General features: G+C 39.7%; 1 protein-coding gene across 12 annotated transcripts in view; it reads left to right on the forward strand.

Annotated features, from left to right (window-relative positions):
* Positions 1 to 18,821, forward strand: part of Marchf8 (membrane associated ring-CH-type finger 8) — an 87,341-nt gene that overhangs the window by 46,851 nt on the left and 21,669 nt on the right. For 3 of the 12 annotated variants that reach the window (XM_052174642.1, XM_052174643.1, XM_052174653.1), the window contains one exon: positions 3,135 to 3,234. The exons of the other annotated variants lie outside the window; for them this stretch is intronic. In XM_052174642.1, coding sequence (XP_052030602.1) covers positions 3,135 to 3,234 — 100 coding nt within the window. The remainder of the gene's footprint in view (positions 1 to 3,134; positions 3,235 to 18,821) is intronic. 12 annotated transcript variants of the gene reach the window in all.

The following is an 18,821-nucleotide window of genomic DNA, read 5'->3' on the forward strand; positions in this document are numbered from 1 at the left end:
CCATCCATTTGCCTAAGAATTTGGTTTTTAATGTAGAGATTTCAGAAAATAACACTGTAGGATACTGTTATAGTATTCTAAATGAAATTAGTGCTTAATTTCCTTAAATCCCTTAAGGAAATAAAAGAGAACATGGGTCAACAGTTAGAAACCCTTAAAGAAGAAACACAAAAATCTCTTAAAGAATTACAGGAAAACACAAACGATCAAGGGAAGGAATTGAACAAAACCATCCAGGATCTAAAACTGTAAGTAGAAACAATAAAGAAATCACAAAGTGAGACATCTCTGGAGATAGAAAACCTTGGAAAGAATTCAGGAGTCATAGATGCAAGCATCAACAACAGAATAAAAGAGATAGAAGAAAGAACCTCAGGTGCTGAAGATACCATAGAAAACATTGACTCAACAGTCAAAGAAAATGCAAAATGCATAAAGCTGGTAACCGAAAACATCCAGGAAATCTGGGACACAATGAGAAGACCAAACCTAAGGATTATAGGTATAGATGAGAGTGAGGATTTACATCTTAAAGGCCCAGTAAATGTCTTCAACAAAATTGTAGAAGAAAACTTCCCTAATCTAGAGAAAGAGATGCCCATGAACATACAAGAAGCCTTCAGAACTCCAAACAGACTGGACCAGAACAGAAAGTCCTCCTGGCACATAATAATCAAAACACCAAATTCACTAAACAAAGAAAGAATATTAAAAGCAGTAAGGGAAAAAGGGCAAGTAACTTATAAAGGCAGACCTATCAGAATCACACCAGACTTCTCACCAGAGACCATGAAAGCTAGAAGATCCTGGGCAGACCTCATATATAGACCCTAAGAGAACACAAATGCCAGCCCAGGCTACTATACCCAGCAACACTCTCAATCATCATAGATGGAGAAACCAAGATACTCCATGATAAAACCAAATTTACACAATATCTGTCCACAAATCCAGCCCAACAGAGGATAATGGATGGAAAATGCCAACACAAGGAGGGAAACTACACCCTAGAAAAAGCAAGAAAGTAATCTTCCAACAAACCCAAAAGAAGATACCCACAGAAACATAAAAATAACAGAAAGCAACAATCACTATTCCTTAATATCTCTTAACAACAATGGATTGAACTCCCCAATAAAAAGACATAGACTAACGAAATATTTCTCATGTAAATCTTCAATTTTATCAGAAAATGTAATTCCCCTTTTAATTAATTTAGTAATTTTTTTATGTCTACCATTTTATCTGTATTATTTTTCATGATAATCTTCATGAAATGAATGTCTATATATTTCCTCTATTTTATCAGAAATGTTTTCAATATAAATCTTTGATTTTATTACAAATATTTCTAATTCCACCTTCAATCAATTTAGAAAGAATTTTTATATCTACCATTTTGTATGTAAAATTTTCCATGAAATAGTCAATCTTAATGCATTTGTCTATATATTTCTTGAATTTTACCAGAAATATTTTCGATGTAAATCTTCAATTTTATCTGAAAGTGTTTATAATTTCACCTTCAATCAACTTAGAATTATCGTTATACCTATCATTTATAATTTCCATGATAATCTTTAATTTTAACATATTTTTCTATATATTTTTTCAATTTTATCAGAAATATTTTCCAGGTAAATCTTCAAGTTTATCAGAAAATGTTTATAATTCCACTTTCAACTTAGGAATACTTTTATGCCTACCATTATTATATGTATATAAAATTTTCCATGATAATCTTCAATTCTAACACGTTTTTCTACATTTTTCTACAAATTTATCAGAAATATTTTCCACATAAATCTTCAATTCTATCATAAAATGTTTCTGTTCCATATTTCAATTAATTTAGTAATGTTTTACATGTCACCACTTACTCATTACTTTTCCATGAAAATTGTCAATTTTAACGTGTTTATCTAAACTATTTTCCATGTAAATCTTTAATTTTATCATAAAGTGTTTTTACTTCCCTTTTCAATAAAAAAGGGAAAAAATGTAGAGATTTCAGAAAATAACACTGTAGGATACTATTATAGTATTCTAAATTAAATTAGTGCTTTTGAATGCCTGGCTTCAGCAAGATGACTGTCTCATCTCATACAAGAATAAACAGATCCCTCCCAAATGTTGTCGAAACTTGAGTTTTATTATTTCCCATGTTTCTTCCAAAATAATTTCTTGCAGATGAATATAAATATACTGCACACATTTGTTTGTTCATTTGTATAACTGTAGCAACAGTGTATTGCGTCTTAGAACGAATCTTTCCCTTGGAAAACCTGTGACAGTATACTGTGATAGCTGTCTCAAAGTGCATCAGAGCCTGAGCTATTGATCAGTGATGAGCCTTTCTTGGGTTCCAGAATGCTCTCTGCTATTGTTCCCAAGACACCGTCATTTGTAATCCCTCTGCCCCACTCCTGTGCACTGTGTTCTGACTGTCACCATAGTTTTCTTCTGGGCTCAGTTCTACCTTTATTTTTAATATTTTTTAAAAAATATTTTATATCCTTACAATGTATTTTCCTTTTTATGTTTGTGAATATATAATTATAACCTAATTAGCTCTAGCTTGTTTAATTACTTTTCCTTTTTTTGCCACTGATAACTGTCTTGCATGTTTTGAGCATGGAGAATGCTTCTGCTAAGGGTTTAAGATTCCGTACCAGATGTTGGTGTTGGGCCATGTAAACAGCACCATCTTCACGTGAGCACTAAGAACAACACACTCTTGTTGTTCTCTTCTTTTTATAGACAAGCCTTAGAAAACAGCTGGCATGGTCTCTGTGGTAGTCGGTGTAGGTGGAATTCACATGCACTCTTCACAATCATACTCTTTGCTGGCTACTTAGGCTAGCCTCTGTCCTCTGTGAGGACCTGGCCTGTCGCTACTATCTCTGATTTTGTGTGTTGCTAAATTGTCATGTGCTATTTACACTTACTATGAAGTTGTCTCTGGAAATGGGCTTCCCTATCCTCTCACTTCAAACTGAAGCATGTTTGTCTCAAAAATGACAAGATTCCCTGCTCCTCTTCCCCCAACTCCACCATGGGGAGAGAGGAGATAACTAGAATGGAAATAGTTTCTGACTGCTGTTGTTTATCCTATGATATAAAAATGATTGCAGTGGGGAAACCCAAAGCCCAGCGTTGGAAGCTCATCGTAGAGACCTCAGTCGAGAACTCCTGCTCACCACCCTGTCTTCCTTCCCTGGGGGCTGGATGTCTGTAAGTCCAACTTGAGATGTTAACTTCTGTTTGCTCTCTCAGTCCAGATGTTCTAGTTGTTTGTGTTGGATCTTGCAAACTCTTCATATGACAATATTCTCTGCTGTCTGTCCGCTGCTTGTGATTTCATCTCTGTTTGGATACTAGAACTTAATAAGCTCACTTGTTCAAAACCAAAAGTGCTGCTGTCATAGATCATTTTCTAGATTATACACAACAGTTTGCTATAATGAGTAGAATTTATTTTCACTGGAATTCAAAGGGTGAAGGTGGGAAATAGACAAGGTTGGAGTGGCCACCTGGAGGCTGTGAACACTGAGAGAGACGCCAGTACTGAGGTCAATGAGGTGAGTTAGTTCCCTGACTCAAGGCCCCTTGAAGATAGTCTACCAGTTTGTGTGATGAGACAGTGTTGCTGGGGTCAAGAAAGACTAGTTGATTTCATGAAGATGGACAAGAGGTAGGCTGAGCAGGGCTGGGTGTCCACACACTGAGGTGGTCTGGAATAGATGATCTCCAGTCTAAATAGTAGGGTCACATGCACTGCCATAGAAGCAGGAAAGATGGCAGGTATAACTGTGGACATGGAAAGTCTAATGTTATTGGCTGGTCCAGTTATGGAAACCCAGAATTCAGTTGTATTTGATCTTTAGAGAAGTCCAAGTCAAGCTTTGCTATAATCCCAGCACTCAGTAGACTGAGGTAGGAAAAGCTTCTGTTCCAGGACATCTAGGCTGTATAGTGTGTAGTGTCGCTGTCACAGTGAAAGATATTTTGGAATATAAAAAGCCTGAGGAGTAGGTGAAATTACCCCGCAAGCTGAATAATCTAAAAGAATGATGTGTGACAGGACACCAAAGGACAGTGGTCACTGAGTCATTGAGAACACCTTTCCTACAGTAAGGATCCTTGTCCTCTTGAAACTTTCTACAATTTGGATTATTTTAGTCCACTGTTCTATCCTTTTCAGTAGGGGATAAAATATTTTTTTAATTTATCTTCCTCTTTCTGAATTTGGGTATTTCCCACTTTTAGCAAAAGGAATTCAGTTTGTCACATTTGAGAAGCCTTTCTTAAATCAGGGCAGTGACTACAGTCGGAGTCACCCTATTAGGTATGGTGAGAAGAGCTGGTGGTGGTGTGGGATAAATAGTATAAGGAAGTCCCTCAGATTTCTGCATGAGACACCTGGGATACACTGAGTCCATCATCTGTGTATCAGCTCCCAGGAAGGCTTGTTATAGAAATCCTTAGTCTGAACTTGGGTAAGATTTAAAGTCTTCCTAGAGTGATTCTGTCTGTAGGAATTGTATTCTCAGTGTGTGGAGATACTTAAGAAAAGTAGAGGATAACAGCTTAGAGAGAGGCAATCGAGAAAAGAAAGTAATAGCTTAATAATTTGGAACATATAGGAAATATAGACTAAGTTGTTATCATCTTCTACTGAAAGACTAATCCATCACTTATAGTTAGTATTCCTCAGCAGTCCTTTCTGTTTAAGGTTTGTTTACCCCATGGTCAGTCTGCTAAGGACATGAAGATACAGAGAAGTATTATGACAGCAGAGAGAAATGTGAAAGGAGATGTGATACAAATCTCACTGTGTCATGTTTTTGCTTCTTGTAATACTTATAAGCATTTCTTTTGTTATTTTTGTGCAAAAGGAATTTTGGTTTCAGACCTAAATCAGTAGACCTAGGCCCACATACATGTTTAGCATTCAAGGTAGGACCTGTGCAAGTCAACACATTTCTGCCAGTGAAAAATAAGTTTGTATATTCCTGTCACATAAAAATCCATGCTTTAGGATTTGAGATATTTTTGGAAAGCATTTTCTGCTTCCTATGTTTGTAAAATTGTTTCCCCAGTTGTCAAGATCCTTGAAGAAGTAGTTGCGTGGTAGAGAATAGTGAACGTGGTAGACGACACAAAACTTTGTGGCCCAGTTTGTTCAAATTCTAACGTATTGATTTGCAATGTGTAGTCGGGTGTTGTAGAGAGAAGAACCAAACCCTTTTCATTGACTAGTTCTGGTTAAAATTGTGGGGTTTTTGGTGGATTCGATTGCCTTGTGAGTTGACTTCTGAGATTCTGAAAGTCATGGTGAAAGTCTGGTCTGAAAGACCAGACCAGCAGCAGAACACCATCAGGAAACACAGTTTGGTTTTGATGCAGGTCTGCTGAGAAAGGCTTTGCAGCATCTTAGTCCAGTCACTAAATGATTGTTACCAGGTATCAAATATAACCCACCTTGTGTCACCATCTGATCAAGTAATGGTTTATTGTAACTGTGCTGACTAAAAGGAACATCATGACTGATGCTTTGTCAGTTCCTGAGGCACCTGCCCAGCCTGGTCACCATTCCAGCTCGCTTCCCTCCTGCTCTACATTGGCCACTTCTCCTTGATTGTAAGAGGATGAGCTTCCATGGCTGCTCTCAGCTGGGCACTTGTCAGCTTCAAATGGCAGCCACTACACTTTGAATCCTTTGAAAAACTTCCCCAGCCACCACTACATTTGCAAGTTGAAGAGGTGTTCCTGGTCAGATCACTGATGATGGCTGAGAGCTGTCTTCACTGCTTTATGGCCCTTTGAAACTTAAAACAGAAAATCACTTGATTGTCTAAACTTATCACCACAGATAAAGTAAATATGAGATAAACAGGAAGTAGTAAGTCAGTAGGAAAGAAAAAAACAAAAAGCTATAAAAAATGAAATAACTGTTAATGATGACTAACATAGCCACATTTTTAAGAGTGTGCTCTAATATCAAACAGCAAATTACAGCTGAGAAGAATTGCAGTTATTTTTGCCCTGACTCAAGAGAAGACATTCTTTTTTTATGTTACTCTTATTGTCATAACCCAATCATAAAAGAACACACATGGTACACACTCACTGATAAGTGGATATCAGCCCGAAAGTTCAAAATAAACAAGTTACAATTCACAGATGACAGGAAGCTCAAGAAGGAGGAGGACTGAAGTGGGAGTACTTTGGTTCCTCTGAGAAAGGGAACAAAATGCACATAGGAGCAATAATGTAGACAAAGTATGGAACAGAGACTGAAGGAAAGGCCACCCAGAGAGTGTTCTACCTGGGGATTCATCCTATAAACAGTTACCAAACCCTGACACAATTATGGACGGCAAGAAGTGCATACCAAAAGGAGCATGTCATGGTTGTCTCTGGAGGGGCCCTGTCAGAGCCTTACACATACAGAGGCAGATGCTAGCAGCCAACCATTGGACTGGGCATGGGATTCCTAATAGAGGAGCTGGAGGGTGGACTGGAGGAGCTAAAGGGGTTTGCAGCCCCATGGGAAGAACAATGATGTCAGCCATCCAAATGCCCCAGGACTCCCAGGGACTAAACCATCAACCAAGGGGTACACATGGTTCCAGTCAAAAAGGAATGCCTTGCTGGGCATCAGTGGGAGGAGAGGTCCTTGGTCCTGTGAAGGCTCAATAGATGCCCCTACAAAGGGGCATATACTTGGAGATGGGGTGGGAGGAGGGGTTGGGGGTTTTCGGGGAGGGAGAAACCGGGAAAGGTTTTAGCGTTTGAAATGTAAATGAAGATTATATTCAATAAAAAAACATTAAAAATATAAAAAAGAGAGAGAGGAGGCCCTGAAGCTTGAGAGAGCTGTATGTATCTGTAACCCACAAGGAAGGCATTTAATCCTATTTAAATGCTGATTCATGGGCCTGCTGTTGACTGTTAACTGATGATCTGTGAAACGTGTGTCCACACCATGGCATGCTCATGCCATATTTATTACTGCAGCTACCACTGAGCTAGACCGTGACATCCTTTGAATCTGCTTTACAATTCAATATTTCCATTGACATTTTAAGGGTAAAGTATGAGCTTGTTGGCAACTATGGATACTTTTATTTAATAAATAAATATTTTATTTAAAGCAAAGTGGATAGAACTAGCTGTGTGGGAAGCTGGCTGGAGAGTTGCTACTGGGAGAGCATTGACGGGGAAATAAGTATGGCTATGAAATTAGAGGATGAAGTGGCGTAGGTCCTTACTGGGTTGGACTACACAATATTTATATCTTTGTTGTTAGTTTTCCTTTGAGAACAAGGTTTTGATATATAGCCCATATCATCAACTCATGATCTTCCTGTTTCCGTGGAGTTGGACTCACAGGTATGCTACACTTTGCCCCATTTTAGGTCTCTGTTAATTCTGAGAATCATTGATTTTTCTAAGTATTCTTGGCCATATTTGAATCCTTTATAATGGTTTTGAAATTGTATGCTAAGGAAGGCATGTTTTGCTTACAGTAGTAGATGGCTGTCAGTAGCATTCAGCATGGCCCTTGGCCTTGTGTCGGGAAGTGGAATAGAAGAGAAGTTTCTCATTTTCTTTGTAAGGATAAGGAGGATGTTTTCCAGGGGTCTCTAGCAGCTTTCTCATTAGGAGCTTTGTAAAGTAGGCTCCTGCTAGCCTGGCATACTCAGGGAGTAGGGGTGTTGGTGTCTCTTGGGTACAGAGACAACAACACAGAAAGAGAATATAGAAGAAAACGAAGAGTTGAGTTGAGGGGGGAAGAAAGGGTCAGCAATAAGTAGCTGTCTCTCCACTGTAGTCCTTGTGTTCCGGTACATTTTGATATTGTAAAAAGGTGTGTGTGTGTGTGTGTGTGTGTGTGTGTGTGTGTACGTGTACTTGTGTATGTATGTGCATGTGTGGGCACACTTGCCACAGTGCACATGTAGAATTCAGAGAAAAGTTTTGTAGCATTGGTTCCATGTTAGCACCAGTCTTACTCAGGCATGGCCACTGAACATGCTTTGGGCAATCCCGCAGTGGATATTCCCCCTCAGGTGACTAGGCCAGTGTCAATTTGACAATTAAAGTTAGCTTGGACATGTCACATAAAGAGTAAGAGAAAGGCAGGGGGAGTCTTGCTTTGGGAGAATAAAGTTCAAGTGGCTATGTTTGGTCTTGGGGAAAAGAGAATTTTAGTTTCTGTAATCTGCCTTGGATGATGAAGAGGTGTTTCTAGGCTCCTGGCTCTGCCATTCTTTGGATTAAAGAACCATGCATCCCAAAGCTCCATACTTTGGGTTGTTGTTTTCTCATTCCCAACACGCAGGAGCTTCTTACCCCGGCCTTCCTTTACCGCCTTCCATGGACCCTCACCATATAATGCATGTATGCTGCAAGATTTAGCTCTTTATGTAGGTGGAAAGGAAAGGTTTCCCTGACCACACAGTAACACAGAAAGGCCAGAATGTTGCTGTGGAGCTTGGGCTGATGAGGAGACATGTTGGAATCTTTGAGAAAGGCAAAGGCTTATTAATATGTTCTAGAGTAAAGTATTTGTAATAAAGTGAGAGTGCTGGAGTGTAGTCAGCAGGTAGAGTGCTTTCCTCTTAGGCACAAAGTTCTGGTGTGCAACGTGTGTCTGTAATCCCAGCATATAGGAGGTAGTGGCAGACAGATAAGAAATTTGGGGTCATCCTCTGCTAAATAGACTTGGAGCCCAGTCTGGGATACATGAGAACCTACTGATAGAACAAAAACAATCAGTCCAAAGAACAGGAAGAGACTTCTTGAGCACTACTGTGGAACAGACTAATAAGAACTTGAATTTGGCAGCTGGAAAGGTGGCTCAGTGATTAAAAGCACTATTGTTCTTCCAGAGGCCCTGGATTCAGTTCCCAGTGCCCACCTCTGACTGTTTACAACTACCACCTAGTTCTGGTTCCAGGAGATCCAGTGCCCTTTCTGGACTGTGACCGTAACCACAGTCTTATGCACCTATGCTCACATGTATACACATAATTAAAAAATAAAATCTTTGGAAATTTTTGTTTTATTATCATTTTGTTTTGTCTATGTGGCTATTTTGCCTGCATGTATGTCTGTGCACCATCTTGTGCCTGGTGCCCTTAGAGGCCAGAAGATGGTGTGGAACTGGAGTTACAGACAAGTTGTTGGGTCCTCCTGAAGAGCAGTCACTGTTCTTAATGGCTGATCTATCTCTCTAGCTTCTAAAATTAAACTCTTTTTTAAATATCTATCTATCTATCTATCTATCTATCTATCTATCTATCTATCATCTATCTATCAATCTATCTATCTATCTATCTATCTATCTATCTATCTATCTATCTATCTATCTGTGAAACAGGGTCTCTATATAGCTCTGGCTTGTCCTGGAATCACTATATAGACCAACCTGTCCTCTAACTTATAGAGATCTGCCTGTCTTTTGCCTCCCAAGTACTGGGATTAAAGAATGAACCACCTAAGCATACCACTATGTCTAGATAAAGAAATCTTAAAAAACAACAACAACAACAACAACAACAAAATCTCTTAAATTTTAGAAAGCATAAACTCAGAAGTGATAATATAAAGTAACAAAATAAAATGAAAGACTCAGGGCCAAGGAGATGCATTGAACAGCAGTTTGCAAAGCAAATAAGTCAGAAGCAGCTAGGAACAGAATACTCTCCCCTTCCCCCACTAACTGATAGATAACTCAAACATGACCTGTGTGGAGTGAGGAACAGGTGGAGAACAAGACAGGAGACTAGCAGTCCTAAGGTAGGCTAGAGGGAGGGAGGGGTCATCCAGTCCTCCAGTTCAGGCTTCTCTTGGAATTGTGTTCGGAGTAGTTTTCAGATGCTTCGGGCATTATTCATTTGTAAATATGTAAGCATTGACAGGTTTTGGGAAACAAATGTTCATCAGCTTCCTTGAAGAATAATAGTGAGATACAAGGTTTATTTATAGCCAGAGAGCAGGAAAATCCCTCCTTGAAGCAGTTGTTTCCTAGCATCACTGTTCAGAATGCGCCTCCTCCAGCTAGCATGCTGTCACGTCCTCTGCTGCTTCTCCTACAGCTCAGCCCCAGAAGGACAAGTTGGTGGAAGAAAAAAAATATTGTTCTTTTAGATATCCGTGGTTAATTATTTACCCTTTCAACCCTTTTTTAAAAGTCTCTCAAGTAAGTCTGGGTGATAGGTTAACATACAAGAGCAAACAGATCCAGGACCATTTACTGCCATCGACGGGAAATTGAACTTCAGTTATTTGCAAGCCAGCAAGTATACTTAGAATCTTTATGTTGCATATTGTTGTAGGAGGGCCATAGAACAGAAGGAATGAGATTGGTTGCGGGAAAGGACTTGTTGTGAATTATTCATTAACTACCTCATTCCTTGGAAATCAGCTGGAGGAAGTAGTTAGTTCAGTTTGAGCACAGGAATGTTGCACTGAAGTCCAGCATTAGAGCAGTGTGGTTCTGCTGGCTGCTGCAGGGCAGCTGCAGTTCAGGCACAACTCCCAACCCCTCCCCGCCTCCCCACGGGCAGGCGCAGGGTACAATGCTGCTGGGGAGAGCTGTATTGAGGACAAGCCCATGCATTCCTGGTGGAAGATGACGCTTCAGGTAAGAAGTGCCCTGTCAGCACTGCCCAGGTTGCTCACTGACTTTAGGGATGCCATCCATAACAAGCTCTGGAACCAAGGGAGCCTTCCCCGGAGGCACTAAACAGTAATCCTGCCGTTCATATTGTCAGGGATGTACATTGTAATGGAATTTATTCTAATACAATATGTCCCTTGTGTTTGTTGAACATATTCTTAAGACAATAAACATTTAAATGTCATGTATCAGTTTTTGATGCTATCTTTTGATGTAAAAATATCTTTTTATTAATTAATGTTGACTACTCAATTTCGAATCGTGGAGTTTGGCTTTGAAAAATCCTGAGAATAATAATTTAGTATTGAATCAATAAAGCTACAGATTCTTTTTCTAGAGGAGGTTTTGTTTGCAGAAGCCACCTCCTTTCTTTGTGGAACAAAGGGCCTTTGTTCTGATTGTGGGAGTTGTTACCATATATCCATGTAAGCTTTTGTGTGTGTGCATGCATTTGTATGTGTTACCATGTGAGCATATATACACTTGCAAACTAGACATGTAATTTCATTTGTCAGGGCTGTTCTTGGCTAGTGCTGTTCGCCCTGTTGGATTGTGTATGGTGATGCTTTGTTTGTTGAGACTGTGGGATGTTCCAGAGCTGTGGGACACAAAATTACACAAAGGGAATTGGAACCAAACTTGATAATTCTCTTGCCTTCTCCTGTGTTGAGAAAGAGTTTTGCTGCATAGTTTAGGCTAGGCTTGAACTGATGATCCTCCTGACTCAGCTTCCCAAATACTGTGATTATAGGCAGCTTTCCTACTCCATATTATTAAACTCTCTGAGTTTGAGGGTCTTTGGTTTATTTGCAACTCCATTCTTAAAGACCTTAACAGTACCTGGTTTGTAGTAGCTAGTCAATATGTATGTTTCTAAATTAGTTCATTCTTAACTAAGACTTCTAATACCTTGGGTGCTCCATATAGAATAGAAGAAGTAGTATAATTTCAATAATTTTATAGTAAGTGAATTCTAACTTGCATTCATGTAGATTACTTTAGCTTTAAGGTTTTACATTATTTATTTCATATATCTTTTTAAAAAGCCACTAAGGCTTTTTAAGATTTATTTTTATGTATATGAGTATTTGCCTATATATGCACCATATGTGAGCCTGGTCACAGAGGTCAAAAGAAGGCATCAGATCAACTGAAACTGGAGCTACAGACAACACTAAGCTGCTGTGTGGGTACTAGAGTGTTCTTAACTGATGAGCCATCTCTCTAGTCCCTACATATAATTTTTAAAAAAACAGGAATGTTTATTCATTTGGTTGTTTATATAATTATTAATAAAAATCAATTATGAATACAAAGAAACTTAGTGGAAAATGCATTGGAAAAGATTATATTTTTCACTACATTATTACTCTAGTTATTGTTATCCTAATTATACCATATTATATGTCACAATTTGAAAAGCGTTTGTCAATCTGTGTCACAGAAAACTATTTATTTATTTATGATTTCAGGAGTTTTAAACTGCGTGTACATGCTGCTTAGTGATAATAAGGAAAGTGATATGTTCTATTAAGACACAGTGTTTAGCTGGACCTGATGGTACGTGTCTTTAATCTAAGCACTGAGGAGACAGAGGCAGGCTGATGTCTGAGTTTAAGGTCAGCCAGCCTGCTTCATACAGTACGACTTTGTTTCTTGTTTTTTAAAAAACTACTCAGAGCTTAGAGTTACTACCAGTGTCATCTCCTTTAGTGCATCTCTCACTCATTTTTTTCTTTGATAGTAACTTTTATTATTTGTATGGAGCTCAGTACACAGTCTGTTGTTCATTTAAGATGACTGTTCACAAATATAGCATGTAGTGCAACTTGAGCCACACTGTATTACACTCCAGAAGAGAAAAAATTACATACAAAACCAATATATTTTAAAATTTCAGATAAGGAATTTATCCCCTCACCCATTTGTAAAGCTCACCGTGTAAAAGAGAAAGCTGGAGAGGCTAGAGAGATGCTCAGCTCCCTGCTCTTTCAGGGGATCTAAGTTCAGTTCCTAGCTCATATCACGTGGCTCTTAACTGCCTATAACTTTAGCTCCAAGTGACATAGCTCACTCTTCAGGCCTCTGAGGGTACATGAATACACATGATATTCACATGGACATATCCATATACATATAAGAAAAAGTTAAGTTGTTAAAAAAATGAAAAGAGAAAGCTGAATTCTAGAATCTAGATAAATGGACCCCAAACAAATATTAGCTACTCTGTTGTATGTTTTGTCATCTCACCTACTTTCTGAATGCTTGTCACTTTATTATGACTTGCTTAAAGCTTTAAAATGAATTAAAAAACAAAAGTAAAACAGACAGCTGCATGACTGTTAATGTAGATTACACTGCCTTAAGATGCCTTAAAATACTGATGGTGTATTTTATCTCTAAGTTCACCTTAGTATATTTGTTGAATGTAGTTTTTAAATTACACTCACGTCTCCTATTTGTGTGTGTATGTGTGTGTGTGTATGTGTACATGTGTGTATACATTATGCTAGTGTCCATATATTAAGGAGAACATGTAGTTTTTTCTTTCTGAATTTGTAAGTTACCAATTATATCTTTTTCTTTCCTTAAATGTTTTTAAATTTCAATTAAAGCAGGGTGCCCATTCATAATCTATAATTCTGTTGTTAGGAATTCTCATTTAGCACTCAAAAAACAATACAGACATTGAATGTTCCCCATTTCTTTAATTAAAGCCCCTACACAGTTTTGAGTTGAATTAATACGGTTAGCAACAAAACCAACTGGAGTTAGAAAAAAAAAACTGTTTTTATAGCCATTTCCTTCATCCTTGAATTAGGTTTTGGATGAGTGGCAGGGGAGACAACAGTGTGTTAGCCCATTAACGAACTGAACGAATGCTGGTAATTAACAGACTGAATAGTACCAGTGCTAGTGTAGTGATGCATGCCTTTAATCACCTTTAGTTCCAGCACTCAGAGCTAGAGGCAGGAGGATCTCTGTGACTTTAATGTTAGCCTGGTTTAGAGAGTGCCTTCTAGGACAGCCAAGGCTACTTAGAGAGACCCTGTCAAAACAAAACAAAAAAGCAAACTGAATGTTTGGAAACCAAAGTGCTTTCAGAGTAAACAAACAAATGGCTATCTTAAACCAAGAGCCCTGAAAGCAAACCATAAAAGGTAGCCAGCAATTAGAATCCTAAACATCCATCTCAGAATAAACCACTGAACCAATAACCAAACCAGTGAAGGTTTGAACATCACAAGGAATTCACCAGCCTCCACTCATGACGCCAATGCCATGCAATAGATACAAAATGAATGAAAAAATAAAATAAAATAGGAAGAACATGACTGCTTCTAAGTATGGTGGATAAGAAAGTTTATTGTAGGTAAAAGGGAGAGCATAGCCAGAGGCAGGGACATTTAGGAGAGTCCAGAGGGGACATGGCTAGGTTGAGACAGACTATGTAAGGAGAGGAAAGAAGGGAGAGGCCTGGGCCAAGAAACTGGCCAAAAGAGTAAAGGGTAGACCAAAAAAGGATAGGTAGCCAGAATGTCTGAGTTAGGCAGCCTAGTCTCTGGGCTGGAGACGTGTTTAGGGTAGGGGGCAGCGTATGCCAGCCATACCCTGTAATAGGTAGGGACTAAGGGATTCTGGGAGAACCAGGCATTCAGGTCCAATTTGATATGCTAAATAGACTCTTGTCTAAGTTTGAGACTTAACACAAGGGATCAATCCTGGTACCTACCTCTGATCTGGGTGACTTCTGTAAAGATGGCTTATCCTAGGAGTTCCATATTAAAAGTACCATATAACTGAAGATGCAGCAAACACAGCTCCCCTCTCAGAGAGGGTGAGAATGTTTATTCTGGAGCCAAATTTGAGTGTCTGTGACCCAGGAACACAGATTTATGTTATCCCAAATACCATGTTCCAATATGGTAACAGTTTCATGAAATTTTATAGTAACAAAACATAATAAATTATGACCTTCAAATACATTGGTGGGAGCATGAGTCAGGCAAGAGACATCTGCTGTAGGCCTCAGAGCCTATCTGATGACATTTTTAGCTCTGGGTAGGGAAAAGCTATGAATCTATACATATCAAAATATATGCCTGGTAGTCACTGTTAGATAGACTTTAAGATGGTGGTTCCTCAGAAATCTGGGCATGACACTTCTGGAGGACCCTGCTATACCACTCCTGGGCATATACCCAGAGGATTCCCTGGCGTGCAATAAGGACACATGCTCCACTATGTTCATGGTAGCCCTATTTGTAGTAGCCAGAAGCTGGAAAGAACCCAGATGTCCCTCAACAGAGGAATGGATACAAAAATTGTGGTATATTTACACAATGGAGTACTATTCAGCCATTAGAAACAATGAATTCATGAAATTCTTAGACAAATGGATGGAGCTGGAGAACATCATACTAAGTGAGGTAACCCAGACTCAAAAGATCAATCATGGTATGCACTCACTGATTAGTGGATATTAGCCTAGAAAATTTGAATATCCAAGACATAATCTACATATTAAATGATGTCCAAGAAGACCGGAGGAGTGGCCCCTGGTTCTGGAAAGCCTCAGTGCAGCAGTATAGGGGAATACCAGAACAGGGAAGTGAGAAGGAGTAGATGGGGGAACGGGGGAGGGAAGAGGGCTTATGGGACTTTCGGGGAGTGGGGAGCCAGAAAAGGGGAAATCATTTGAAATGTAAATAAAGAATATATCGAATAAAAAAAAAGACTAGAATGGAGAGGAGGCCCCAGGATGAGAAAGAGATGTGGTCTTTCTTTGGGGAGCTGTGTTAGCAGTCACACTGCAGACAGGCTGCACAGAATAGTCAAATTCTGAAGGAAGAGAAGCTAGGTCCCACCAGAGAAAGCAGGGTGCCAGATCTTCATGGTCTCTAAGGGAGGAAGAAGAGCTTAGGTTAATACATGACCCATATTGTCCAGGTACCTGTGGGATGAGAGTTTGCCAGGAACTTGAAGCTTGATCTGTGAGGGAGCATCTGAAGGGTCTGTGATCTAACAGACAGGGGGAGTTTAGGTCACATACGGCAGTGGGTAATGAAGGGCTTTAGATAGTTTGGCTCTGGTTCTGCAATATTCCAACCTCCTCACAACCACTGACAATCAAATATCAGCCTTGTAGAATGTCTAATGTAGGTGTGGTTTATTTTGGGAAACTTTAGCTAACAAAACAAAGGGGCCCATCCAGTAACCCTTCCCTCCAATTCCCCAGTGTGTCTTGGGGATACTGGCAGTGAGGTTTCTGTTTAAATGGGTGGAGAACAAGTGTTATATTTAGGGAAGCAGTCCTGGTCAAGCTTGGTGTGACCCATCCATGACTGACTCATTAGTGTGTGGTTAACTTGTTAATCTGTTACTTGTTGTCATAATGAGGTCACTAGTCTGCTTCCTTCCTGTAAGATGACTGAGTCTTTGCCAGGATCTCTCGCATACCCTGTGGATTACTGACCTCTTGCAGGGGGCAGGGGCTCTATCTTGGAAGGTTGTACTTTTCCTGGGATTTAAGGTGAAAGGTTTAGCCAAGGTAAAGGTGAGAGACACAGAATGAAGGTGGAGACACCAGCCTTTCGTCTTGTTGCTCTTTAGTTACCTCTGGGCCAAAGTGAGGAGTCAGTCACTTAGTAAAAGCAGCTTCTAAGTGCCTGTTGTAGCTTGGAAATATTCTGGCAGGAGTGACTTAATTACAGAATGTCCCTATTCCTCAGCAGAGACTGTTCTTTTTTTTTTTTATTCAGTTATTTTCTAAGTCAGTGCAATCGTTTATTTTAGGCCTCTTCCGGCACAGAAAGGAACCTGAGGAGAAAGAAAGGCTGGTAGTCGCAGGTTAGAGAGCTAGGGAAAGTTTGAGTTGAGGTGTGGGTCGGAAAAGTACCAAATGAAGGATGAGGTTGGAGGGTGGCTAAGGTCCTTCCAGCCCCACTTACTTACCCACAGTGGTAGCAGCTTCAGTCTAAGCTCGGTAGAGATCGAAAGCCCGGTGGCTGGGGCTGCCCCACTCCGGGTGAGGGGGCGCCGGGGGGCCGAGGGGGCCAGCAGAGACTATTCTTACCCTGGCAATTTGACAATTTCTTACATGAATAAAACTTACCTCTTTTCCTTCAGGCCATAATATTTCCAATATGCTTCATGATTTATGTGTATTTTTGTAAGCTCACTGTCATTTTTACACAGTGCCTTCCTTCCTTCCTTCCTTCCTTCCTTCCTTCCTTTCTCCCTCCCTCCCTCCCTCCTTTTCTCCTTCCTTCCTTCCTTCCTTCCTTCCTTCCTTCCTTCCTTCCTTCCTTCCTTCCTTTTTTTTGTCACCTCAAACCAAAATTGAGAAAAATACCTCTATAAGATTGGCCTGTAGTCAGATCTCTGTGATATTTTCTTGATTAGTGGTTGATCACTGTGGTCCTGGTTGTATAAGAAATCAGCTGAGCAAGCCATGGGGAGCAAGTAAGCAGTGCTCTCCCATGGCCTCTGTGTCAGTTCCTGCCTTGAGTTCCTGCCCTGACTTCCCTCAGTGAAATGGAAGTGTAAGCCAAATAAACCCTTTCTTCACCAACTTACTTTGGGCCATGGTGTTTATACAGCAACAGAAAGCAAAATAAGAGGTGTAGAAATTTACTTTATAGCAGTCAGAGTTTGCCTGTTTACAAAGTGAACCATAGCCTTTATGGATTGTTTTGGAATAAAGCTTGCACCCCAATGCATGTTCTAGGCACCTGTAGTAGCAGAGTAACCTTGGAAGCTTATTGGAAACAGACTCTCTAGGCACCTGAAATCTAGCAAGTCACAATCTGCATTTCAGCAAGGTCCTACCTCAGCAAGGGCACAGAGCTTGAGAAACCCTAGTGTGATAGAGTGAATAGTAAGACAGGATGCTGTCTGCTAGGGACTCTCATGTTTAACATCTGAAAAGAGCCTACCAAACCAGTGTGAAGCAAGGGGAGGATGTGGCATCTCAAGGAAAAAGGAAATGAACAGGAACTTTCCTCTTCCCTGTGGTCAAACATGTTGGCACAATTAAGCAGTGACTGTGTGTGTTAAAGATCTAAATAAAAAGAAATTGCCAACTTTTTTTGGCAATTATTTTGGTGTGAAGCTTAGTTTGGGCTCTATTTTTATGTCACTGATGTTAGACAAACTTTCCATCTTTAAAAAAAGGGAAGGAAGAAAGAAGGAAAGAAAAAAAGCATGGAAGGAAGAGAGAGAGAGAGAGAGAGAGAGAGAGAGAGAGAGAGAGAGAGAGAGAGAGAGAGAGAGAGAGAGAGAGAGAGAGAAGAGAAAGAAAGAAAGAAAGTCAGACAGACAGACAGGCTCCATTCTGTCTATATTATATACTCTACAGGGTACACTAGAGTCATCCACTCTGTTCAGACGTCATTTAGGGATTTTACTTTTTTATGCTGTTCTTCAGCTTTTCCATAGTTTTGTACAGTCTTCATCAATACTCTCTCTCAATGCCGTTTTGTGGTAATATTACCATTAGCCAGGCTAGGGGGAATATTTATTCTCTATCTAATGCAGGCATGTGTAGTAATACCACAGTAAATAAGTGTGGAGGGAAGACGGCTTTGAGTGGAGGGCCAGATTTGGTGTCTAGAAAATAGCTCTGTTGTGCTCCTACTTGTTAGATTCTTCTGTTGTATGCAAATCCATGGACATTAAACAGCAGTGCTTACAGAGAGGTAAAAGAAGCAATCCTTTTTAATATTGGAGAAGCAGCCCTAAGTAGTGAGGCTCAGCCTTTACAATACCAGAGCATTCTGGATGTTTCTATAGATGTAAACTGTTCACTGTTTTAACAAGAAAACAGAAAAAGGGTTTGCATCATCAGATTAATTTTTTTTCTTTTCAAGTCTATACTTTTAGTTTATTATCTTATACGTTCTATCTCTACTGCAGTTTCCTCTTCTTCCTCTCCTCCCAGTCTTTTCCTATCTACCTCTTTCCTTCCTATCTACTCCCCCTCTGTTTTCTCTTCAGAAAAAGCCAGGCCTCCTAGTGATATCAACCGAACATGGTACATTACATTGTAGTAAGATTAGGCACCTCCCTTCATACTAAAGCTGCACGAGGGTCCAGAGAAGGACAAGGGTCCCAAAAGCAGGCAAGA

This window comes from Apodemus sylvaticus, chromosome 2 (assembly GCF_947179515.1).
Source record: "Apodemus sylvaticus chromosome 2, mApoSyl1.1, whole genome shotgun sequence".
NCBI lineage: Eukaryota > Metazoa > Chordata > Mammalia > Rodentia > Muridae > Apodemus > Apodemus sylvaticus.